General features: G+C 59.1%; 1 protein-coding gene across 2 annotated transcripts in view; it reads left to right on the top strand.

Moving 5' to 3' along the window:
• The window catches only part of SHANK3 (SH3 and multiple ankyrin repeat domains 3), a 330,415-nt gene that overhangs the window by 188,633 nt on the left and 116,805 nt on the right, over window positions 1-24,977 (top strand). For both annotated transcript variants that reach the window (XM_086743634.1, XM_086743643.1), the window contains exon 14: window positions 22,880-22,993. In XM_086743634.1, coding sequence (XP_086599760.1) covers window positions 22,880-22,993 — 114 coding nt within the window. The remainder of the gene's footprint in view (window positions 1-22,879; window positions 22,994-24,977) is intronic.

The following is a 24,977-nucleotide window of genomic DNA, read 5'->3' on the forward strand; positions in this document are numbered from 1 at the left end:
CCCCACGGCTGTCAGCGGTGATCCGAGCGTGCCGTTCCCCGCAGCCCCTCTCAGGCCGCTGCCGTCGCCTGCAGTCTGGGGACGGGGTGGCCGGTGCCTGAGCCTTCGGCGGGGCTCGCGAGGGCTGAGCTGGCGTTGCCCGCGGCTCCTTCGGACCTGGAACCGGGCTCTGTTTCCCTTGGGGGCCTGCCGGCTGCCTGAATTTGCCTGATCTCTGTGGCTGTTTTCAGCCCAAGGGGGACTGTGAGAAACCAGGGTGATTTTGTCCTGTGTGCGGCGCTGGCTGTGCAAAGGGGGAGGGAGAAGGCAAGCGCCTGGCAGGGTGAGGCTGAGCCCACGGGCTCGCCTGGGCTCCGAGTGCCGAGTTTGGCTCGGCGCCGGTCTCGCAGAGGCGTTTTGGCCGGCAGCCGCTGCTCCGCGCTCCCGCAGCTGATGGATGGCCATCGACGCCTCCGCAGCCAGCCTGTGCTAGTCACCGCTTCCCTGTCCTCGTCTTCAGCGCAGCGTGTCAGGGCGGGGATTCCTTCCCAGGAGGGAACCCACTCTTCACAGGTCAGGATTTCCTCTGTACCAGGCTCTTGAGCGGATCTGGGGATTCCTAATCCTCTGTCTTTACGGACAGGCGTTCTCCGCTGCAGCAGTAAATTAGAATTGCAGTTGCCAGCCCCTGCGTAAGTATCTGATCCAAAATTTTCCTCAGAGTGGGGCTCATTCAGTGAGGGTTTAGAAAACCACATCACCCTGTAACAACCTCCAGGATGCTTTCTTGCCTTTCTTTGACAAGGCGGTTTAGCTGCTGGAGTGGTGTTAACACAGCAAAGCACGTCACAGCACTTCAGTGGGAAGAGGATTCAGGCAGCAGACAAAGGGATTTCCTGAACTCCGAGGGGCCCCCTCCTCCAGAAAGCGGCTTGGCGGCGAGGAGCGGCATGATGCGGCTTGGCAGGGTGGGTGCGTTTCTCCTGGATCTCTCCTCTTCCTGGCAGCCCAGGGCTCTGGTGCGAGCCGGCTGAGAGCCCTGTGGCTGCTTGTCCGCGTTCGGGAAGCACGTGGTGGGCTTCCTTTGCACCAGCAACGCCACTGGCTCCCCTGAAAGCCTGTGAGCCCCCCAAACCGAGGGTGTGCGTCCCGCTCTGTGGCACTGGTGGACGTGCCCAGCGTGGGCAGGCGGCGGTGTGCGCAGCAGGACGGCGGCGGCGCTGGGCTCTGCGGTTCCACGCTCTAACGGCTCCGCTCCTCTCCCTGATTGCTCGCCGGAGCCTTGGAAGTGAGATGGGCAAGGGCACGCGAGATAGCAATGGGGAGATAAAGAGCAAAATGTCTGGTGCTGAGGAGAAAACCGGCACAGGCGGCAGCAGGCGCGTGGAGGGTGCTGTGGCTGTGTCACCCCTGTGTGAGGAAGGCGGGGTGATGCCGAGGGCTCAAGGGCTGCTGAGCTGTGCGCTCAGGATCCAGAAAATCCTCCCATGGCAGAGCTGCTGGGCTGAGTCTGCCGGCATGGGCTGGGGCAGCGCGGGGTCCCCTCCCAGGGGCGTTCGTGGGTGCAACCTGGCCAGGAGGGCAATAACCGGACAGCTGTGAGCGCTCTGCACGGGGCCTCTTGTCCCTCGCCGTCCTTTCTGGAGAAGGAAGGGGCTGGCTGCTCTCCCGCCTTGCTCCTCGGACCGTGGGCACCAGCGCGCCCGCTCGCCTGGCGTGCTGCATGCAGCGCTCAGAGCGTGCAGTTCTGCCTCCTTCCCTGTGCTGGGAAATCGGGCAGGAATTATCTCATTTGTAATGAATACGTTGCGCTTGTTCTGTGCTCTGTGTATGTATTAGCAGTAGAAGAAAAAAACCAAACACCAACGCTCTGGGAGAGAAGGGAAAAAAAAAAAAAAGCCTTAGCGCTGCCTCTCCTGCAGCAAGAAATGCCCCCGTGTCTCCGGAGCAGACATCACCGTTTCCTGGGGTCTCCCTCCTCGGCCCTTCGCTCCCTTCAGGTGCTCCGCGAGGAACGGCGCGGGAGCCGGGCTGCTGTGTGGCTGCAGGGGCGCGGGTGCTGCGGGTGCTCCAGGTGACCGGGTCCCCGAGGTTTCGGGGGTTTGTTTCCTGTATCGGGTGGTACAGCGTGTGTGAAAACAGGAGCAGGCTGTTCTCCTTCGGGCTGGCGTTGAGCCCGCGGGTGACCAGACATCCCAGAGGTGATGTTCGTACGCAGCTCTGCGGTGCTCGAGGTCGTGAGAATCCAGGAGCCTCCTGGCTGTGGTCCGTGTAATCACATAAAAAACCCCACAACTCACGTCTGCAAAGCCGTGTCTCGCGTAGTTCACTCTCCTGGCTGCTCTCCGAGTGTTTTGCCAAGCAGTGGCTCCTCTTGCTGCTGGAGGAGCAGGTGGACACTGGAAGGTGCGTAGGGCTGCGTTAGGCGCACGTAGTTCTTGCTTCCGTTTCTGTCACCCGGCTGTTTCCTCTCCTGGTTGCCTGCAGGTGTCAATTGTGCTAAGAGATGTGATCCTTCAAAAACCTTGGTGTGGGATGGAGCCGGCAGCAGGAATGTGGTTGCCTGCAGCTCCTTTGGGGTGCACCTCCTGGAGAACCCCGTGGTTTGTGTCCTGTCTCCTCCACGCAGCAGAGGAGCGTTTCAGGAGCACTGCACGCGTGGGAGGAGTCCTGGTCCTTCCCAGCGCTGCCCTCTGCCTGCGCTTCCCGGGGCAGGAGGTGTCCGAGGGGCAGGAGGTGTCCGAGGGGCAGGAGGTGTCCGAGGGGTGTGGATGGGCTGAAATGACACGGCCGTCCAGAGATGGCTGTGTTGGCTGTTAAAACTTTTGTGTGCAGACAAGAGACTTCAGTGACCTTTAGTCCTTCCCATCTCAGCAACCCCTTTGTAATTCCGTGTCTGCCGGTCATACGTCCCTCGCTGTCTCCTGCGTCTATCTGATGTCTGCACTTCGGAGACGTTAGCGAGTCAGAAGTGTGGAGGAAGAGATCTGGTCCCTTAGGGAGGGCGTCTGGCTCTGGATGGCTCGCACGGCAGCTTTACGGAAGGAGGCAGCTTGGAGAAGGGACTGACGTGGTGCAGAAGGAAACGGGACGGTAGAGGCTGAAACGAAAACTTCGGACTACAGGAGCTGAGTGTCGTGGGGTGTGTGTCTCGTGGGTTTTTTTTTAAGTCTTGGGGCTGTTTAACCACTGGACTAACGTACCAAGGGCTGAAGCGGGTTCCCTGCCCGAGGCACGGCTCTGGCCCTAGGGTCAGTGCGTTGCTGGGACACTGCAGACAGGATCTGGTGGATTTTCCATCCCCTGAAACTACAGGAAGGTTTGCTGGTTCTCTCTGAAACACTGGCTCTAATACAGGCAGAGCAATGGGCAGGGTGCAGAGATTCTGGTGAGTGGCAAAGCCAGATTGATACAGCAGTTCCCTCCCTCCTCAAAAAACACGGACTCACAGAGTCCCGTGTCCTGGAGCGTGTTGGGTTTGGCTTGCTACATGACCTGTCTGCGCAGAGTGTCCAGGCTGTGGGAGCTTCCTGGGATGGGGGGAGTTGGCTGGATGAAACGCCGGCTCTTCCAGGCGGTGGCTGTTTGTGAAGTCCCTGCTGCGATCTGCAGCCTGGAGCCCTGGGCCCCCACGTGTCCTGAAACCATCCGTGAGCGGTGGAGGGAGACAGAGAAGGGACAAGTGTGGGGATTTTGTGGCTGAAGCTTGTTGAGACGCTGGCAGTGAGGTGGAGGACGGTGACCTGGTGTGCTCCTCCAGCTGAGAGGTGTCACTGGGAGCTTCTCTCCAGCCCTCGCAGAGCGGTGGGAGCTGTGGTCGGCACAAAGCCCTGCCCAGCCTTGGCTCTGCTTTCCTGCTGGCTGGTGGATAATTTCCCGTGGCTCGTCTTATTTGGGCTGAGCTTAGCGTAGATGGTGAACTCCTCTGCGTATGTTTCTGCCTCACTTACGGGTGCGTGAGAGATTGCGTAGCAGGAGGAGCAAAGGCTGCGAGGATGGGATCGCTGGAGTTGTGCTGCTGGTCCCCGCTCAGAGCCTGTCGGAAGCTTTATGTTTAGTGAAGCCCACGGACTCGGTGGGAAGGGTCCTTTAAAGGCCATCCAGTCCAAGCCCCCTGCCAGGAGCAGGGACATCTCCAACCGGATCAGGTTGCTTAGAATCCCCTCCCTTGCCCGCTGCCCGCGCTGCTGGGGGTGCAGCCCAGGGTGCCGTTGGTTTCTGGGCTGCCAGCGCCCGTTGCCGGCTCACGTTGAGCTTCTCGCCCACCAGCACCCCCAGTCCTTCTCAGGGCTGCTCCCCATCCATTCCCCCCCAGCCTGGATCTGCCATCCGTAGATGTTCAGTGGTTGGGGCACCTCCCGTCACCGTAGGCACCGAGCTGAATCACCTGGCGCTGACTGTGCCCCCGGGCTGGGGGGACAGGGGAGGTGCTGGAGCACCGGCGGTGTGCAGGCTTGGCTGCCCTTTGTCTCTCTCCATGCATGGCGCTGGCACCACGGCTCCTGGCCGAGGCTCGTCACCTGCCGCTGGCTCCGGTGGGTGCTTCGGTGAGGTGACGGCACTAGCCGAGAGAAACGCGGGCTTCGGAGGGGCTGGGCTGGCCGTTTGTGGCCGATGGGATGCGCGGGCATGTGCTAGTTTGGGCCAGTGTGAACCGGAGCGTAGGGCGTAGGGCCGAGACCGCCCGGTGCTCGGCGCGGGGTGTGTTCCCAGCAGCAGGAGTTTCTGAGACAGGAGCTGCAGGTTGCCGTGTTGGAAATGGGCTGTTTTCTGGATTCTCTGTTTGCTGCTTTCAGTGCTGTTTCTGGCCAGGATTATTGACCAGTTTGCACTTTATCCTTCTGAGGTAGATGCTTCCGTAGCCTTCAGCTCATCCCCAGAAATCGTCTCTTTGACCACTCTGCCCGGACCCAAGGGCTGTCAGACATGGCTGCTGTGCGTTATCGTCTGTCGCTGGCAGATTGGAGGGAGCGGGAACGCGGAGGGCGTGTGTGTGTGTTGTATGCTCTGCAAGATGCACAGCACTTTGCTCTTTTATTTTTTTTTTTTTTTTTCTCCTTTTCATTTGCCTGGAATGCCTCTGTAGCCGTTCCTCTGTAACAGAAAGAGGGAAGCAGCAAGGAGGGGAAGCGTTGCCAGCAGCCGTCTCTGCGCTGCTGCGTCACTCCCAGCGTCGCTGTCGCCGTGCCGCTGAGGCTCGGGCCGTCCCCAGTGGGTGCCTTTTACCGTGGGTGATCTCTGAGCCCACCTGCGAGCAGGTCCCACCGTACCCCGCCTTCTGTCCGTCCCATCGACAGCTGGTTATAATGGGAGTGGATCTATCGCTAATTGCCACCTCGGTGTCCTGATCGGGGCTCCTAAAAGTCAACCTAGGTTGTGCTTTGCGCGTATGCTGGCGTGTTGGGCGCAGAAGGTGCGGGGTACGCCTGCCGTCTGTGCCCGTGTTTGCCTGCAGCTGGGTTTGGCTGTGTCCGAGGTGCCCACCCGTGCCTTCCCAAAAGCCTTTCCCTGTTGTGAGGCAGATGCCGGTGAGCACGGGGGAGGAAGAGACGGGGTGGAAGTGCTGCGGGCTGAACTGAGCGCGTTTCTGGTACGTGAAGTGACGACTGTGGACGGGACTGGTTTCCAGGTCAGCACAGCTTTCCCTGGGCACTTCTGGGATGCCGGAGGGAGCGGAGTCTGGGCTTCTCCCCCCCGTGAGGAGCTGTGATGGATCTGATCCAAGTGTGCGGCACTGGGAGAACTCGCAAAGGCTTTCCCACCAGGTCTGTTGTGCCGCCTTGAAATGAGGGGGGGCTGGACGCAAGCAGACAGGAAACCTGGGAGCCAGAACGTGGCACCAGGCTCGTGGTAAGGTGCCAGTTACACCCAGTAACGGGGAGGGGCGTCTCCATGGGAGTCTTGGGCCAGTCCTCCTGGGATCCCTTTGCAGGGTGAAGGGATTTCTCTGGAGACCCAGGAAAGGGACGGATGGATGTGAGCAGGCTGGACAGGCTGGGGGTGCGCGCGTGTCGCCTGCCTGTTTCCGTACCCCATGCCCAGGGCTCTTCCCGTTCCTCCCAGGCACGCGGGGGAGAAGGGCCGCGTCGCGAGCAGGCTCCTCCGGCAGTGCTGTGCTCTCCTCCTTTGCTGGAAACCTGGAATATTTCCTTAAACCTCTCCCCCGGCAGGTTGCTGTGGAGAGGCAGCCAGCCGGCGGTGGGGTTGGCCCGTGCCAGGGCACAGCAGCTGCCTGCGGGTCCCCTTCCCTTCGCCGGTGCTCGCGGTGTGACGTGCCGCAGCTACGAGCCGCTCGGGCCGGAGGGACCAGGGCTGCAGAACATCTCTGGAGAAGCCCGTTAGTCCTCGGCGTGATCCTGCCTGCTGGGAATGGGAACGGGGAGGGGAGCAGCCCCGCCAGCCGGTCCTCAGCAGTGCCGACACGAGGTGCCTGGGGAAGGGAATGGGATTCTTGGGGATTTGTAGGGATCCTGTTTCTGCTCTTCTAGCCCATACGAATTCTTTGCATCTACAGCAGCCCAACTGTGCACTGTGTGAAAACCCGTTTCTTCGGAGGCTTTTTTGGCCTGCTGTCTGCTGGTTTGGCTTGATGACCCCTGAATTTTTGGTGAAGGAGGGAGCGGAAGTGCCCACGGTGTTTAAGACACTCTCCCTTTCCTTGTCCCTAGCCCTTGGTTAGGGTTTTGCTGCCAGCAGTCGCTGAGCTGTTACTGCAGGAAGGTCTGAATCGGAACCTCATTCCTGAGGGGAGCGGCTTGGAGCCCAGTTTGGTACGTGCAATACTGGTTACTCCTGCCCGTGCGCAGCCAGGGCCCCTTTGCCTGGGTTCGGTTTGAGCGGTTGGTTTCTCGCCCCTCTGCTCGCCGTCACGCGCTGTAGGCGTTCGGGGCGATGTCTGGTCTGGCTCCTCTCACCCAGAGCGCTTCCAGCCCCGCGCCTTCGGACCTTCCCGAGCGGCTGAGCCGCGGCCTGGCCCGCTGCCGGAGCGGGCGGGATCCTCCCCGTGTTCCCAGCAGCCGGCATCCTGGAACTGGCCGCCTGCGTTGCGGAGGGGTCGTGGGCCCAGCCGGGTGTTCGTGACAGGTTTTTGTGAAAGCTCTCGCAGAGCCGCAGCGTCACCTCTCAGCCCTGCTGCCTGCGTCAGGGCCACCCTGCTCAAGCTGCGCCCGTGGCGTTTCCAGTCTGCTTACTGGGGACCGGATCTTGAAGCTCTGCTTAGGCTGAAAAGGCCTCATTAACATTTTGGGAATACGCTAATTCCCTTCCTTTCCTATTCCAACCTGCTGTCTTTGATTGGCACTATTTTTTACAATAAATGCTTAATTAAAGGCATAATGACTGTATAATGATTGTATTAAAAGCAAGATGATTATAAAAATCAGCTTAGCAGCTGGAGGCTGCGGGGCTGGAATAGCTCAGAGCAGCAATCGGCGCGGCAGCGCTGGGGAGGCTGTGCTCTCCAGTTCGTACACAGCATCTCTGTTCCCGTTGCACTCGCAGACCCCGGCCCCCTCGTCCTGAGCGCCGTGCAGATTCACTGCAGAAGTGCTGCTGCCGTGAGGAATTTCAGCCTCAGCTGGCAGCGGTGGGGGACAAGCAGATGTGCTGCTGCTGCCAGGATTCCTGCAGATGAGGAGCAGAGCTGCAGAGCGAAGGAAGCCACAGAACAATGTGCTTCTGCATCAGCACTGGCTGCAGCCTCAGGCCTCTGCTGGGCTCCGAGTCCCACGGATCGGCGAGCCAAGTTCAAGCTCTGGTTCCGTATCCGCAGGGTGCACCGCGGCTCTGGGCCAAGGCCAGGACTGACCGCGTGCTCCTCGGGCACAGCAGCGCTGTCCCAGCCGGGATGAGACATCCCAGCTCGCTGAGAGCTCGCCAGGCTCCCCTGCCACCTCGCTGCCTCTGCTCCGAGCAGCGCCGCTCCTTGCTGGGCCACCTCCGCTCACATGCGCGCATGGCCGCTGTGTGACCAGACCAGGTCCGGCTCTACCCCATCGCCAGCCCGCTCCCTGAGGAGGGGTGGGCGTGAAGCATGACAGCTGGGTGCTGGGTGTCCTTAAGGCCCTGATGAGCATGTCCCGAAACTCGGGTAGAGCGGAACTGACCCGGGAGAGGGAGCGTGACAGACCCCTGCGGAGCCTGTGACTTGTCCTCTGCCGGCCCACGTGCTGTGCGGCAGGGCCGTGCGGGGCCCAGGGCAGCGTGTTCTGGTCTCGCTGCTTCTGTTCGGGCTCCTGTCCTTCCCTTCTGCTGGCACTCGGGTGGATCCCATCTGTTCCCAGAGACTTTTCAGGGCCCCAGGCCTTGAGCTTAATTGCTTTTACCTGCCCGCGTGCGAAGGTGCCAGGGAAGTTGCAGCGTCGTCGGTGACAGATGGTACGGGCAAGGGTGGCCTGAGCTTTCTCTCCGCTGTGCCAGTTCTCTGTGTGCCCGTTCTCCAGGTCGTGTCCCCGTTCATCCATAATGATCTCATTCCTCCGCTGCTATATTTGAGCTCTGTGCCACCTCAGACTGCGTTGGACCCAGCTGTGCCTCATTCCTCTGCGGTAGCTGGAGCCCCGAACTCCACAAGATGCAGAAGAGGTGAATTAGAAGGTGCCCCTCGCCCCAGACTCGTGCCGGGCCGGGGCCGGCGTGGTCTTTGGAAAGCTGGAGGCTGCGAGTTGGATAAAGCACCAGCGCTCAGCGTGGTGTTCAAGGGCAGTTAGGAAAACAAGGTATTTAGGTGCGTGCTGGTGAAGGAACGGTAGGAACAGGCGTTGAGGGAAGTCCTTTTTGTTCCTTTTTGGCTAGAGCTCTAAAATGGGCCGCGCCTGTCGAAAGGCAGGTTGCGTGTTTGCAGCAGACGTTCTGCGTGGGGCGCCCCGCGTCTCTGGCTGGAAGGGTTCAAGCACAGGCTGTGCCTGTGGGCAGGGGCTGCGAGGACGGACTGGACGCCGTGGCTCAGTCGTTATCGGCACCGCCACACGGGAGAGGCTGCGAGTCTGCAGGGCGGCTCTGCTTTGGAGGGTGACGCTTCCGTGGGCTCCTGGACAGAGCGGGGTGCGGAGCGGCCACCCCAAACCTGTGCCTGGAGCGTCCCGTGTGAAAGGCTGGGGGCAACGGTGTGTGCAGACCTGTGCCAGACCCGTCACGGCTCCTTTGGTTGGGTTCTTCTGAGCTGGGCTTAACAGCGTGCGGGTCCCTTCCCTGCGCTGGCGGGCCTGAGCTCCCGGGAGCGGGATGAGTGGTGATTGCCGCTCCTCGGGCGCGCAGCGTGGTCCCCAGCAAAGGGGACGGAGCCACTCCAGGCTTGCGGAAGAAACTCCTGCAGCAGGAACCCAGCACAACCTGACTGTCCCCAGCCGGGCGGCGGCTGCTGCAGCGTTACTCGGCTGGCTCTTTGGACCCCTCTGAAAGGGAATTCTCCCCAGGAATTCTTCAGGAGCAGTGTGGATACGCACCCCACCCCTCTTTTATTTCTAATGCAGCAATTAAGGTTTTCCTCCCTTTTCATCCTTCTCTGTTTTAAAAGTCATTTAGATGTAAAGTGCCGTGAGTGCAAAACAGTAGGGTACCAAAACCATCACCTCCACCGTCTTGGCCTCTTGCTGCATAGGAGGCAGATCAGCACCCTGTCCTCAGCAGCAGCTTTAGGTTGGGGCTCTTTTCTGTCCCTTCCTCTTGGGATGGTTTGCGTTTTCTGCCTGACTTGGAAGGCTGTGGTCTGGTGTGCTGGATTGCTGCAGTTCTGCTGGCTTTGCTGTCCCGAAGATGCCTCAGGAGCCATTCCTGAGGAGCCGCGCGCTTGCCCAGGCAGTGGTCCCTGCTTGTCCAGTCCCACGCGGTGGGGTGCAGCCTGGGCTCCCGCCGGCTCGTGCGGCTGCAGGACTCACATTTTCGTCCCCTGACGGTTGTCAGTCGTACCAGCGATTCCATGGGACGGCTGGGGGATGCGGTCTGAGCAAGGCAAAGGCTGCGAGTGGCCAGGCATTCGGTACGCGATGCTGAGACTTTCTGTGCTCGGGACTGAAAGCCTCTTAACGCCTGCTCTGGTGCAGTGGTGGTTTTCATCTCTTCAAGTTCCTAGTGAGAAAATTCAGAAGGGAATTTTAGATCTCTCCTATATGGTCTGAGTATTTGTACTCTTGCTTGCAGTCTTAGCCTGTACTGTGATCAGAGGAAAGAGAAGTTTGAAGAGACAGGAACTCTTCCGTCTTTGTTAAATTGCCATCTGTATCTGAGTGCAACACATTATTCTGCTGCAAGAGTAAACTTGTGGACTTGGGAGCTCTTCTTTAACTGATCGTTTTCCTGACGGGTTTTTGGTCAGGATCTGCGCTAGCCACCAAGACTGAGCTGTCTCTGGTCACAGAGAGCACCTGCAAACTCAGCGGAGGCGAGCGAGTACTGGAGCCCACCGACCCCTCCTACGTACGTGGGGAGCTGACGTGTTCATGGCAGGGTGGCTGGAGACTCTCCCCTCCTGAGTGAGCACTTCTGTTCTGGGTTGGATTTCTTTCTGGAGTAGTTTGTTTTAGTGTTACAACGAAGACATGTAACCTTTGAATGAGAGAAGTCCACTTATTTTGCTGTGAGACTTCTTTGTCACCGTGAAGGTGACAGAGCGGTGCCCGAGGGCGCCAGATGGCCCTCGTGGGGGACCCGTCACACAGGCCCCGTTTGGACCGCAGTGGCTGGAGGCTGTGGTAGGAAGCTTCGCGCGCACTCGTGTCCTGGTGTACCGCGCAGCGGCCCGGCTGGGCGGGCGCAGGTGCTCCTGCCCTGGAGCTGCCGGCTGGTCGGCGAGGCCGGCTGCGCTGGGCACCGAGGGCGGGACACCCGGCGGGAGCTGCTGAGGAAGGGCCTGGCGGTGGAAAGCATCTGTCTGATGAAGGCTCATTAGCGTAACGGGGATCAAAAGCTTCCCCGGGGCGTCCAGTGAAAGGTCATGAGGCTGGGGGACAAACGGTTTTTCTGTTCATCTGGGGGCCCCATATGAATCTCTCCTATTTTCCCGTTTCCTTAACTGCCCACTTATCTCCCGTGGTTTTTATTATAAAGCCAATTGAAATCTGTTGTTGTGATGAAAGGACCCTGCAACATCTGCCAGATGGATTGGCCGCAGTCACTTTATTAATTTGATGGGACGTTTAGAATCAGCTTTTGTAATTGCATTTTAATTTCGTAACAAATAAAGCAGCTGTGCAGGGTGGGAAGCTGGGCTGTTATGGCCTGCGCTGGGGGCTTGCTGGCTCCAGAAACGCCTGGGGTCTACGGCTTGGCCGGTCGGGGATCTGCGAGCTTCGTCAGGTCGCGGGGCCTGAGAGCGCCTGGTTCTGGGAGCGGGGAGGCTGCAGCCGCGTCGTGCCGGCGCTGCAGACCGCACCTTCCCAGCTCTGCTGTTGTCCCGCCTGGCACGGGTGGTGGGGGGCTTCTGGAAAGAGGGGGCTGGGAGCGAAGGATCCAAAGCCATGTGAAACTTCACGCTGCTTGGCTTACTTCCAGTTTTGACCCTGTCTCTGTATAGACACAGGCAAATTAAATGGAGAAGGGGAGAAACCTAGGGTGGGAAAACAGTAACAGGAAGGAACTTAGGGCCTGGTAAGCTCTGGAGCTGAGTGAGGGTCATAGCACAGTACTGCCGCTCCGATAAGGGACCTGACCGAAAAGTGGGTCAGTTGCTAGTGGTTTGTCGGAGCTCAGCACGGTAATTTAGAGCTGACATGGAGTAAAACTGTGCTGTCGGCGTGGTTCTGGCTTCCCTCTTTTGGGTCCCAAGTACGGCAGTGGCTCAGAAGGGAGAAACATCAAGGCGAAGAGTGCAGTTGAGAGGCCGTGTCAGACAGATCTGGGGGCTTTGTACAGTGCCAGGTTACTTGAGAGATCGTCCAGGACATGGAGTCGTTGCAGAAGTCGAGGCAATATTTCTTTGTTTGCTGGGAAGTTATTTTGGAATAAAATGGCCTAGAGACCTGTGTATGATGGAAGCCCCTGTTTCCTCTTGATGTGGTCTTGGATTACGTGTGTGTAGTGGTGGTGTGTCCCTGATGTGATGTGCATCTAGTCCTGGACTGAGTCAGGGTCCCTGTTCTACTCTTCGTTTTGCAGCCTTCTAGAGTTTGTCTTTGCTCGTAACGCATCTTCCAGGGACCAGCTCTGCTGGGGTGGGGTTGGATATGGACTGGGACAAGATCTTAGCAGTGCAGTCAAGTTTACGGCTTCAGCCGCTGTGTGTTGCAGCTCATATGGACAGCAACAGTGCTGTGAGCGCAGAGGTCCCAGATGATGATCTTCATGGATTAACGAGCACTGCAGGTGTGCCGCTCACAGTCACGTATCAGGTTTGAGAGAAACACAAACACTCTGCCTTTCTCCCTCACCGTTGAGGGCATCTTTCACAGTCAGGGTGGCTTCAGGATGTCCTGTCCATCTGAGTGGCCAGGGAAGGTCTCTGATACCCCTCTCTGGGCATCAGCACACGTCTTTGCGCTTGTTCTGGTTTTGTTTAGTGAGGAGGGGCTATGGTGGCAGCTTCTGCAAGAAGCTGCTGGAAGTTGTTCCCCTTTGCCAGCAGACTCAGCCGGGTCTAGGGCAGACCCGCTGCTGGCCAGGGCCGAGCCAACTGGTAGCAAAATGTTCCCTGATAACACCTCTGTGATAACGTATTTAAGAAGGGGAAAACAGGGAAAAAAAAGAGAGAGAAGATGTGAAGACACTGAGCGGGGACAGAGAGGGGGAGGCATGAGCCTTTGTGGGCCTTGCACCCCTCACCCTCTGGCCTCCCGCTGGGCGGCCGACTGGGCCCGACTCGGCCTGGCCCGGCTGAGAGAACTGGAGGGGAGATGAGATGTGAAGAGACCCTGAGAGGCGTCTGCCTGCCGGTTGTGAAGGACTTCTGTGAGAGGAATGGCTGCAGACGCCAAGGGCAGTGCAGAAGGAGGGGGAGCAGTAATGCAGCTCCTGCTTAAGATTCCCCTGCAGCCCGTGGTGATGGCCATGGTGAGGCCGGCTGTGCCCCTGCAGCCCATGGAGCCCACGGAGGAGCAGAGATCCCCCTGCAGCCCATGGAGCCCAGGGAGGACCAGAGATCCCCCTGCAGCCCGGGGAGCCCACGGAGGAGCAGAGATCCCCCTGCAGCCCATGGAGCCCAGGGAGGAGCAGAGATCCCCCTGCAGCCCATGGAGCCCACGGAGGAGCAGAGATCCCCCTGCAGCCCATGGAGCCCAGGGAGGAGCAGAGATCCCCCTGCAGCCCGGGGAGCCCACGGAGGAGCAGAGATCCCCCTGCAGCCCATGGAGCCCAGGGAGGAGCAGAGATCCCCCCACAGCCCGGGGAGCCCACGGAGGAGCAGAGATCCCCCCACAGCCCGGGGAGCCCACGGAGGAGCAGAGATCCCCCTGCACTCTGGGGAGCCCAGGGAGGAGCAGAGATCCCCCTGCAGCCTGGGGAGCCCAGGGAGGAGCAGAGATCCCCCTGCAGCCCATGGAGCCCAGGGAGGAGCAGAGATCCCCCTGCAGCCCATGGAGCCCAGGGAGGAGCAGAGATCCCCCTGCAGCCCGGGGAGCCCACGGAGGAGCAGAGATCCCCCTGCAGCCCATGGAGCCCAGGGAGGAGCAGAGATCCCCCTGCAGCCCATGGAGCCCAGGGAGGAGCAGAGATCCCCCTGCAGCCCGGGGAGCCCACGGAGGAGCAGAGATCCCCCTGCAGCCCGGGGAGCCCACGGAGGAGCAGAGATCCCCCTGCAGCCCATGGAGCCCAGGGAGGAGCAGAGATCCCCCTGCAGCCCGGGGAGCCCACGGAGGAGCAGAGATCCCCCTGCAGCCCGGGGAGCCCACGGAGGAGCAGAGATGCCCCTGCAGCCCATGGAGCCCAGGGAGGAGCAGAGATCCCCCTGCAGCCCGGGGAGCCCACGGAGGAGCAGAGATCCCCCTGCAGCCCGGGGAGCCCACGGAGGAGCAGAGATCCCCCTGCAGCCCATGGAGCCCAGGGAGGAGCAGAGATCCCCCTGCAGCCCGGGGAGCCCACGGAGGAGCAGAGATCCCCCTGCAGCCCGGGGAGCCCACGGAGGAGCAGAGATCCCCCTGCAGCCCATGGAGCCCAGGGAGGAGCAGAGATCCCCCTGCAGCCCGGGGAGCCCACGGAGAAGCAGAGATCCCCCTGCAGCCCGGGGAGCCCACGGAGGAGCAGAGATCCCCCTGCAGCCCATGGAGCCCAGGGAGGAGCAGAGATCCCCCTGCAGCCCGGGGAGCCCACGGAGGAGCAGAGATGCCCCTGCAGCCCATGGAGCCCACAGAGGAGCAGAGATCCCCCTGCAGCCCGGGGAGCCCACGGAGGAGCAGAGATCCCCCTGCAGCCCATGGAGCCCACGGAGGAGCAGAGATCCCCCTGCAGCCCATGGAGCCCACGGAGGAGCAGAGATCCCCCTGCAGCCTGGGGAGCCCACGGAGGAGCAGAGATCCCCCTGCAGCCCATGGAGCCCACGGAGGAGCAGAGATCCCCCTGCAGCCCATGGAGCCCACGGAGGGGCAGAGATCCCCCTGCAGCCCATGGAGCCCACGGAGGAGCAGAGATTCCCCTGCAGCCCGGGGAGCCCACGGAGGAGCAGAGATCCCCCTGCAGCCCATGGAGCCCACGGAGGAGCAGAGATTCCCCTGCAGCCCATGGAGGACCCCATGCTTCAGGCGGGTGCCTGAAGGCGGCTGTGGCCCGTGGAGGCCCTGCTGGAGCAGCCATTCTGGAGGGACTGCACCCCGTGGAAGAGATGACCCACGCCAGAGCAGTTTCACAAAGGGCTGTGGCCCGTGGGAGGGACTCCACGGTGCAGCAGGGGAAGAAAAATGCAGCGGTGATGGAACCAGAACTGGCTCTGCAACTAGCACCTCGCAACAGATCTTCAGTCTGCAGACCATGAACATTGCTAAATCACTCGCAGCAGATACACCGCCTGAGCAAACACCGCGTTGTCTGTCCTGCGCTGAGAGACTGTTGTGACAGATGGAGCCCAGAGTTATGGACTGGATAAACTCAACAGAGCTTTTGGAGGGATGGGCCATGGACTAAGGGAGTTACATCTGTGTGTATGTGTGTAAGTAGATCAAAGAAAGAAAAAGTTGGTAATTAATTGGGAAGCGTAGGATCTGGACATGACGCAGATGGTATGGAATAGGGGGTGGATAATGTCCTGGTTCTGGCTGGGATAGAGTTAATATTCACTTGAGCTGGGAGGAGAACCGGAGCTGGTGGCCCCTATGGCTGGGGCACCCAGCTGGGATGGTTTACTAATTAGCCAACAGCTGGGGTTAATTTACCCAAATTAGCCCAAGGGCTGTTCCATCCCGTCTGACATCTTGCTCAGTGTATCAGTGAGGGGGGTGCTGAGGGGAGCCTCCTGCTACTTGGCAGAAACTGGCTGTGGAGATTTGTGGTGAGCCATTATACTGTATTTGTTTTCCATCTCTGTTTTGTTTTCTTGTTATTACTCTTATTTATTTTTTGTTTCATCTCAACCCAGGTGTTTTTGCTGCCTTTTCTTTACCAAGTCTCCCTTCTGTCCCACTGGAGCGTGCGGGGAGCGAGAGAGAGAGACTGTGTGGTCTGGTCCTGCCCAGGGCTAAGCTGCGGCAGCGCTGCGTGTTGCAAGGGTGCGGTGTGAGGCCTCTGGGTTTCTGAGACGTGCCTTATCACAGGGTTTGAAAGTCTTTGGATTCAGATTCCGTATATCCGTCCCCCAAACGGCTTCCTGATAGCCCTTTAATAGATAAACAAGCAAGGCTTTGTCAGTGGCTGAAGCTCAAGGCCTAAGATGTGAATTCTGATGTTTTTCAGCCCCCTGAGGGGCTGAAACTAAATTGACCCGTTATCTAGGAATTTGGCCGTGTCGGCTCCTGAGGACGCAGAGGAGCCACAAAGGCGGCAGCGGGTGTGATCCAGGTGCAGTGCCTGAGCAGGTCAGCGAAGGGAAGGGCAACTGAATGGTGCCGGAGCGGCCCGGAGAGCTGCGATCGGCAGGCTTGTGCTGGAGCGTAGGGAAGGTCACGGGGAGCACCAGCGTTGTCCTCAGGCGCTCCTCTGCCGCTTGGCACGGGAGTGCTGGGGAGAGCAAGGCTGCGCTTGGCGCTGCTGAGGAGTCGGGACGTGACGACATCGTTAGAGCCAGCGGGACGTGTGAGGGACCTCGGCGGAGTGCGAAGGGAGATGAGCAGAGCTGCGCGCAAGGGGTCTGTAGGAGGGAGCCTGTGGAAAATGGAGTAAAGGGTGTTACGCACTGGGAGGCAGGGCCTGCAGAGCTTTCCTTGTCCTCTAAGTTTTCTTTATCTTCATGCGTTAACGTGTCCCCAGCACAGCGGAATCTGCACTGGAGGTCGCGGTTGCGTGCTGCAATGGCTGTGCTGGTGTGGCCAGTGTCCCTTCAGCGTCTCCCCTTGCCAGGGGCCTCGCAGTGCTGTGCGTGAGGGCGGCAGTCAGCCCTGCTGGGCTGTGAAATCGCTGGTTTGTCTGATTTTAGCGTTCTGGAACAGGTGATGGGATGTTAGGAACTTCTGAATCTGTGTCGTTAGCTCTGGGGTGACGAATGGGACCTCCCAGCGAGAGCTGCCCGGTGTGTGGAACTGGTCAGCAACTCAGAGGTAATAAATTGGCGGTTGTGTTGGGGAGAACGACTGTGGCAGCGCTGCTGTGGGTGCAGAGAGGCCCCGGGTGGGCTGGGGTCTCCGACAGCCACCGCGTGACGCTGCCTGCCAGGAGGAGACCGTCACCTACGGCTGTGGGTGGCCCCACGCGTAGCCCTGGGGTGAAGCCTTTCGAGGGTGTATTCCCTGCAGCACGGGCAGATCCTAGCCTTCCAGCTCTCCTCCCTCCTTGTGGTAACGGCTTTAGGCCGGAATAACAACCCAAACACTTAGAAATGCCACCGAGTGCGAAGGCCGAAGGGGTCTGCAGGCAACCCGGGTTCAAGCCAGGTCCGTGTGGATGCCGGTGGCTGGGCCATGCGCTCCTCAAGCGCGACTTGGGACGGGCACGCTCTGCGGGCTGCGCTGCGCTGCGGACACGGTGCCGCCCTCGGGACTGACCACGGAGAAGCTGGGAGGGGGAATATGGCGGTGCCTCCCTCCTACGGGAGAAGCTCCGGTGCTGAAGGGAGAGCCTGTGCCCCCCAGAGCGAGACGGGGACCGTGCCTCGTGAGCGGGCGGGGTGGGAGCTGGGCCGGGGGGATCCTTGCAATAACAGCAAGAGAGGGAAGCGGCCTTTTTAAAACCTTTTCATTTCTTTTGGTCTTGGAACCTGTGAAGCAAAGCGAACTGGGAGGCTCAGGAGGAGCAGAGGTGGTAGGAATGAACTAAGGAGTTTTGCGGTCCCGGCCACCTGTGACGTCGCTGGCCCACGCGAGAGGTGTACTCTGGTAGCATCTGGAGCCCTGTCGGGTTGGAGACCTGCGTGGTGCTGTGCAGCAGAGAGGAGGCAGGGCCAGACCGCGCGCTGCGGGCTGTAGGGTCCAACAGTAGAGCAGCTGGCAAGGCAAATACGGGGTGCAAAGAGTGATGCTGCTGAGCTGGTTCTGTGTGCAGGCTCTAAGGGTTAAACGGGATTGAAATGCGTGGAAGGAACACGGGGAAAAACAAAGTCTTTGGGCAGGACAACTGCCTCGTCACCTGCAGCTGGCTGGGGTCCACCAGCATCGTTTCAGTAGGGACTATTCCGCAAGACCTGGAGGATGCTGTAGTGGATTCTCCAAGGGAGAAGTTTGCAGGTACAGCAGAGTGTGTGGGAGGCAGCGTGAAGTGGTCTGGGAGACGCGTTCAGAGATGAGTAATGGCTGTAGTGGGGCGGGGGAAGGCAGGGTCAGGTCCATGCTGGAGCGGTGGTGGAAGGTAGATTTGTGCCTCAGAGGGGAAGGGAGGAACATCTGCGTCTGGTGTGAGAGGAGAGGGAGCCAGCGAGAGCCCTCGGGAGCAGCTGAGAGGAAGCCAGGATGATTTCAGCAGCTGCTGCGGGCTTTTCCTCGGTCCTGCTGGCAAACCCAGCTGGAGAGCGTGGCCGCCGCCTGGGGAGAAGCCTTGTTCGGGCCACAGGCAAACGGCAGCATAGCTGAGGAACGGCCGTGTCCGTGGGACTTGGCTGGCTGGTGCCGGGATCCGGAGTTCATTAGCTATGACTTCCCTCGTTAAAGACACTTTCTCCCAGTGTGTCTTGTTTGTTAATGCCTTCAAAGCATGTTTGAGCATTTGATGTGCGCATCCCAGCGATGGGAACGTGGCTCATTACCATGTTTATGGCTGCGCAGGCTGCCTGTGACCTTCAGCGCTGACGGCTGTGCGAGCCGCCCAGCTGGCACAGAGATTTGCAGGCCTCGGTGGACCGTTTATCTCTTTTTCCCCACCAGCACCAGCTTTTCCTGGGCCGCTGTGGTGCTGCCCGCTGGGTCCTGGGCCCCTGCGGGAGGCGAGGCCGTTGCGGGGGCGCTGGGCCTTGGGGGCTCGCCGGGGGAGCGGGGCCTGAGAAGGGAACAGGCTTTTGGAGCGGCTCCTCAGGAGACACTGCTGAGCGGTGGCATCCGCGTGGCACGTTAGGCCCTGCTGAAGGCCAGCGGAATCTTAGTTGCAGGTTTGAGTGCTCTCCTCTCGGAGTGCCAGGCGTGAACCGCTGCAGCTTCGCAGCTCCTTGGCCGCTCTGTGCCTTGTTTCCGAAGAAGCTGCGTGTTTGTACAGCAAGGAGAGCTTGAGTGAGCTGAGGCTGAGGTACCTACATTCTTCACCTCAGCTTTCTCTGGAAAGACCAGGCTTCAGCAGTGCCAGGTCCCTCAGACCAGTGGGGTATTCCATGGCAAGGCAGGCCTACCCTCGGTGGAGGAGGATCGGGATGGGGAACATTCAGACAACTGGACGTACACGAGTCCATGGGCCTGATGGGGTGTACTGGTGAGTGCTGAGGGAGCTGGCCGATGGCTTAGCAGGGCACTCTCCATCATCTTTGAAAGCTCGTGGTGGCCAGGAGAGGTTCCTGGTGACTGGAAGAACACAAATGTCACTCTTGTCTCCAAGAAGAGCAAAGAGCAGGGTGTGGGGAAGTCCAGGCTGGTCAGTCTCCTCTCGATCCCTGGGAAGGTGATGGGGGAACTAACCCTGGAAACCATTGCCGAACACATGAAGGGCAAGGTGGTGACTGGGAGTAGCCAGCCTGGGTTTGTGAAGGCGAAATCTTGCTTAGCCGAGCTGGGAGCCTTCTGCGGTGCGGTGACTGGCCTGTTGGGTGAGGGCAGAGCCGTGGGTGGTGTTTGTCTTGGCTCAAGCAAGGTTTTTAATGTTACATCCTGAGAGACAAACTGGTGAAATATCGACCACTTAATTTTTTTCCTTTCATTAGAACAGGCTGTTTGCTGTTACCTTAAAATCTGTGCTCGGCTGGGTGCCAGGCAGGCTGAAACTTCAGCCCTGCCAGTCCTTGAGAAGCAGCGGATCTTAAAAGCGAGTACTGCGTGATTGAAGAGCCAAGCATAACCATACAAGAGCAGAAGGCTCTGGAGAGCTGGCTGAGCTGTCTGCCACCAAGGGCTGGTTTGGAAGTTGGAAGTACAAAGTGCTAGAGAAGGGAAATTTTCCATTGGGAAGTGTTAGCAGAGCTTCTAAAGCACAGGGGAGAGCAGTGGGAAATAAGGTGTGGGATCTGGGTCTGTTCCAGGCTGTGACAGCATCACCTTTGGAGAGCTGCAGCATTTGCATCTCAAGAGGCGATCCAGCGAAGAGGCTGAGATGAGTCTGCTGCTTGGCTTGTACCGTGGGCTCGCTTGTTTGTTTGTTTTTCCCGTGCTTCCTGTAGGACTACCGCCTGGATCCAGCAATCGTGAGGTTCCTCTCCTCTGGGGAGTTTGCTTTGGCTGGTGTGGAGCAGCGCGTAATGCGTTAGTAACTCTGGTGTCTGGGTTCAGCGATCACGGAACCACAGAAGGGTTTGGGTTGGAAGGGACCGTTAAAGCCTATCCAGTCCAACCCCCTGCCAGGAGCAGGGACATCTCCAGCCAGATCAGGTTGCTGGCAGATCAGCGATGGCTGGCTCGTGGGCGCTGTGGCGGTGGGTGCAGGGGTAAATCTGGTAGCGCTGCTGTGGGGTGTTGGGAGGGAGCTGAGCCGGAGAGGCAGCAGCACAGGGTAGAGCGTGGATGTGTCTGTGCCTTCTGCCAGCTGGGACATCAAATACCACAACAATTCAGGTGTTTGTTGACTGAAATCCCAGCCTGGCAGTAGGACCGAGGTCCGTGTCGGGGTAAGGTGCGCTGCCGGGTGCCTAATCGCACGCTCTTTTCCCGGAGCTGAGGTCCCGCAAGTCTGCCGGCTGGGAGCTAAGCCGTACATTGTGTTCCCACCGCTGGCACTCATCGGCCCTGCCTGGGAAGCCAGCTCTGCCTTCCAGCCCGGCGCGTCGCTGGGGCGGGTGGCGATCGCCCAGGGGCGGCAGCAGCGAGCTCCCCGCGGGACGTACCAGGAGCACAGGGACTGGTGCGTGGTCGGGGCGGCTCGTATTTCGGGTCAGGACAGGAGAAGAGAAAAGAACCTGTTTTCCTCAGAGGTCTGTGATTTGGAAGACACCACTGCACTAATGAAGACAGCTAATTACACCGTGATTTGTGTAGAGGTTACCAGCTGGGGCAGAAGGCAGGGCAGCGCACGGAGCCTGGGAGCTGCAGGGGGTGCAGGGATGGACCCCGGGGGCTGGTGGAGGACAGCAGGGTGACACAGAGGGGACAGGCGCAGCCCGGCCATTTGGGCAGAGTGCTCCTGCCTCCCCGTGACGTGGTGACGCGGAGACATCCAGGAGAGAGGAGTCGAGCACGCCGGCCTCCACGGCCCCGCTGGCCTTCAGGTCAGGTGCCTTCGCCGCTGTGGGTGGAAGCGTTTTCATGGGAGGGGATACAGGAGGATGGCTTTTTGGGGCTGGGGGCTCACCCTTCCGTACCAGTTGTCTCGTTTGCTTGGTGGTTTCTTGTGTCTAGAGCTGAATGACCGCGATCAGCTCTGTTCCTCCCGCCTGGAGGCAGGGCAGCCCAGGAGAACCGGACAGTAAGGATTCCCCGAGCTTTGCTGGCAAAGGCACAAGGTTATGGTTACAAAGCTGGAGAAACAGCCACAGGAAGAAAGCAAAGGATAAGATGATGCGAGCTTCAAACAGGCCCCGCGTCAGCCTTTTCCTCCAGGGGTTTGTTGAGGAACTGAAGAATCCAGTTTGGTGTCCCCTCCGGCACTGGGGTTTTGTAATGGTTCCGGAAATTTCAACGTGAGTCCCAAGAAACCCCACGTCTCTGCTAATCAGGGGATCTCTTGATGCGGGGGGCTTGTTCTTGAGAGCTTGTTACCCGGATAATGCCGAGGGAATACTTCGTTGGCAGAGGGACCCCGGGATGCTGACTCTCCTGTTTATTTTCTGTTTGGATGTCAAATGAATTGCCGTTACAAACGCCGCACCGTAACGCTTTCCAGAGGATTTATCGAAAGCTTGTCCCTTTGGGGTGCTGTGCAGCAGTTTCCCTTCTCTGTGGCATTTTGTAGACTACAGCTAACGCACAAATTCACAATCTGCTCCAGAGACCAGCGTGTTACAGAGTTAGGAAAGCGTTGTGAGCCCGGTAACCTGCAGCACAGGTAACTGCTCTTCTCCGCGCCTTGGATGGGGACGGTGCAGTTAACTGGCCTTGTAAGGCCTTGAGTTCAGGTGGGAGGTGCGCAGCAGCCGTGCTCTGGATGAAGAGGGGTAACGTCCAGGCGCTGTGGGTAGACTGCGTGAATGGGGAGCAGCCAGAAAGGCTGGTAATGAGTCTCGCCTCCCTTTTTTCTCTCTCTCTTTATGCGCGTTTTTGTTCTCTTGGGTGCGCTGGGAATGACAATCGCTTTCTCTGTGGCCGTAGGAAATACAATGGTCCCATCTGATGCGATTTTAAATGTCCCCAAACAGCCCAGATCTTTCTTGCGAGCCTGCTAGCACAAGGTGCGGGGATCCAGTTGCAGGGAGCTGGGAGATGACAGCTGACATCAAACGTGCCTTTGCTGGGAATGGTTTTCATAGCAAAAACCTCAGCCTGGTTTGTAAGCTCCGGCCGTGCTGGCCAGTCCGTTCGGGCCCCGGCTCATTCTCCAGGTGAGAAGTGCTGGCATTGTCTGCAGCTCTGCAGTCGTCTGTACCCTGGCTACCTGCAAGGCGTCCTTCTCAGCCGCAGCTGGCGAGGAGTGCAAGCTGGTGGTTCCCTGGTTTAATGAGGACATTCCTGGTGTGATTCTCCTTTAAAATCTCCTGGACTCTGGATTCATTTAATCTTCAGAGCGTGTTTCAAGACTTCCTTTCTATTTCTCTAAGCTTTGAGCAAGTGAAACCAAGGCTTGATGGGTTGGGAGAACTTTGCTGTGATGGTGAAGCACCTTCCTGTTTGCGGTGTCGTTTAGAGAGAAGCAGCTCTTGGCTTTTTTGAACACGGGCCGGTCAGGACACCCCAGTTCTCTGACTGACTTGTGTTGTCAGTCACAACTGGGGCCAGTTTCCTTCCCCCTCTGCACCTCGTTTTCCTCGTGGGGCTGTGATTTCTGTCAGAAGTTGCAGTAGGAGACAGTTTTACCAAAGCCCACACTATGTCCGGGTCCCCCGTTAACCATCCTTCTTACAAAGATGGATGCTACCAATTCACTGTTTCATTTTCACAGCACGTGGCTGCCTGAAGGCCGTTGTCTACGCTGTCTCTCTTCTGGACGTGGCTGAAAGAAGCTTCTGAAGGCTTCTTGAGGTGCTTTCTTCCTCCAGACCACGCCTGATCTGCGACGAATTTTCTGTGCTCTGCCTTTTTGTGTTACTGCTCTGTTAACGCTATATGATGGTCACTCTGGCTTCCCTTTCCCTGGCAGCCCTGCTCCTTCTCACGTCCCTGTTTCTTTCCTCCCGCAGTGCTGAGTATCGGCGAAGGCGGCTTTTGGGAAGGAACTGTGAAAGGAAGGACTGGCTGGTTCCCGGCAGAATGTGTCGAGGAGGTGCAGATGCGACAGTATGATCCACGGCAAGGTAAGCTGTTCTCTTAGATCGAGCGTCTCCCGGCAGCCTCGCTGGACATCCCTGGGAAGTCAGAAGTACTCGTTTTAAATTTGCAGCAGTCTCTGAGTTTGCCCGTTCTTTGCCATGGGCGATGGATGCGTCTGAAGGATTGTCTCTCAGGTGTTAGTTTGTGTTTCCGAGTGCGTTAGCAGCCGGTAGTGGACACGCTGCTGCACGGTAAGTGTGTGCTGCCGCTGTGAGCGGAGCTGTCATCGGGCACTTTTGTGGAGATTGCTGCAGTGGTCGTAGGTGACGCTGAGTGATGGAGCAAGAGAGTGCGGCTGAGAGCCTCCAGCCCCGCCTTATGCTTTAGGAGACTTCAAAAGGAAACGGTAATTCTCCTGCGTCTGTTCTGGTCTGACAGAAAATGCAAACAATGGCTGTGAGTCAGCCCTGGCGCTCCTGACCCTCTGTCTCCAGTGCCAGCCACCACCGACCAGGAATCGCTGTTCCTGGAGGGCAGCGCTGTCGGGAGGAGCTGCGGATTGCGGGTGCCAAACGCTGCGGTGTTCCTGGAGGTCACTGTGGCTTTATGGGTCTGCTGCTGTTGTGGGGTTTGTCACCACAGTGTGCCCCTTGTCACTGACGGCTGCCCGTGGGGTTTGCCACCACAGCGTGCCCCTCGTCGCTGACGGCTGCCCGTGGGGTTTGCCACCACAGCGTGCCCCTCGTCGCTGACGGCTGCCCATGGGGTTTGCCACCACAGCGTGCCCCTCGCCGCTGACGGCTGCCCGTGGGGTTTGCCACCACAGCGTGCCCCTCGCCGCTGACGGCTGCCCGTGGGGTTTGCCACCACAGCGTGCCCCTCGTCGCTGACGGCTGCCCGTGGGGTTTGCCACCACAGCGTGCCCCTCGTCGCTGACGGCTGCCCGTGGGGTTTGCCACCACAGCGTGCCCCTCGTCGCTGACGGCTGCCCGTGGGGTTTGCCACCACAGTGTGCCCCTCGTCGCTGACGGCTGCCCGTGGGGTTTGCCACCACAGCGTGCCCCTCGTCGCTGACGGCTGCCCGTGGGGTTTGCCACCACAGCGTGCCCCTCGTCGCTGACGGCTGCCTGGCAGTGGTCCTCTCCCAGCCTGAGCACTGGGTGGGAGACCCTTCTGCCAAGCCTGAACTTGTCCCAGTGTAAAGCAGCTGAGGAGAATGTGTGGATTTTCTTTTTCGATGTATTACCTGGGAGAGGAGTGGCCCTGGTCTGACCGATCCAGTGAAGTTCTCTTTGCATATTACATGAGCTTTAAAATTCACACAGCTGGACCCTGGTGAGAGTTGAACCCTGATTGCAAAGTTGGGATCAAAGTTGTAGAAGAGAAAAGACAACGGATAAGATGCAGCTCTCTGTTTAGCACACTGGCTTTGATTAGTCTCTGGAAGCCTGCACCCACGACTAGTCTTTTCTTTGTTCTAATCCTGCTCCTTCCGGACAGTTTTACATGTATTTGTTTGCACCCTCGGGCTCTCCTTACCAGGGTGCCGGGATTCCGTGAGCGAGCCACCAGCTCCGCGTGCGCTGTGGTGAGTTTGTCGGGTCACGTGTGCTGCGGGACACTTGCACGTCAGTCCCTGTGGATAAAGTGTCGGGTGCCTTTGGGACCTGGAGGGCGTACTGGGAGCAGAGCTCCACCAGCGGCACCAGGAACTGGTGTTATCAGCAAAGCTTTTCCCTCCCCACCTTGAACTGGTTCAGCTGTTGGCTCTCCAGTCTGCAGTTCCAGTTTGTGTTCCCAGTGCGCATTCGCACTCTTCCTTCGAATTATCTGTGCATGCGCTTCATCTTACTGCGCCGGTCACCCCTGCCTTCACGCCTTCCCAGCCGGAGAAGGCTCCCGTCTGAGTGTGATGTTGTGAACCTGGCAAACGTGTTTCTGTTGTGCTGGTGGGAAACACTTGGTGACAGGGAAGAGCTGAATGGGATGTTCCTCCTTTTTCAGGGGTGGTTAGGGCTGGTGGGTTGG

The sequence above is a fragment of the Chlamydotis macqueenii genome, chromosome 1 (genome assembly GCF_036417535.1).
Source record: "Chlamydotis macqueenii isolate bChlMac1 chromosome 1, bChlMac1.mat, whole genome shotgun sequence".
In the NCBI taxonomy this organism is placed as follows: domain Eukaryota; kingdom Metazoa; phylum Chordata; class Aves; order Otidiformes; family Otididae; genus Chlamydotis; species Chlamydotis macqueenii.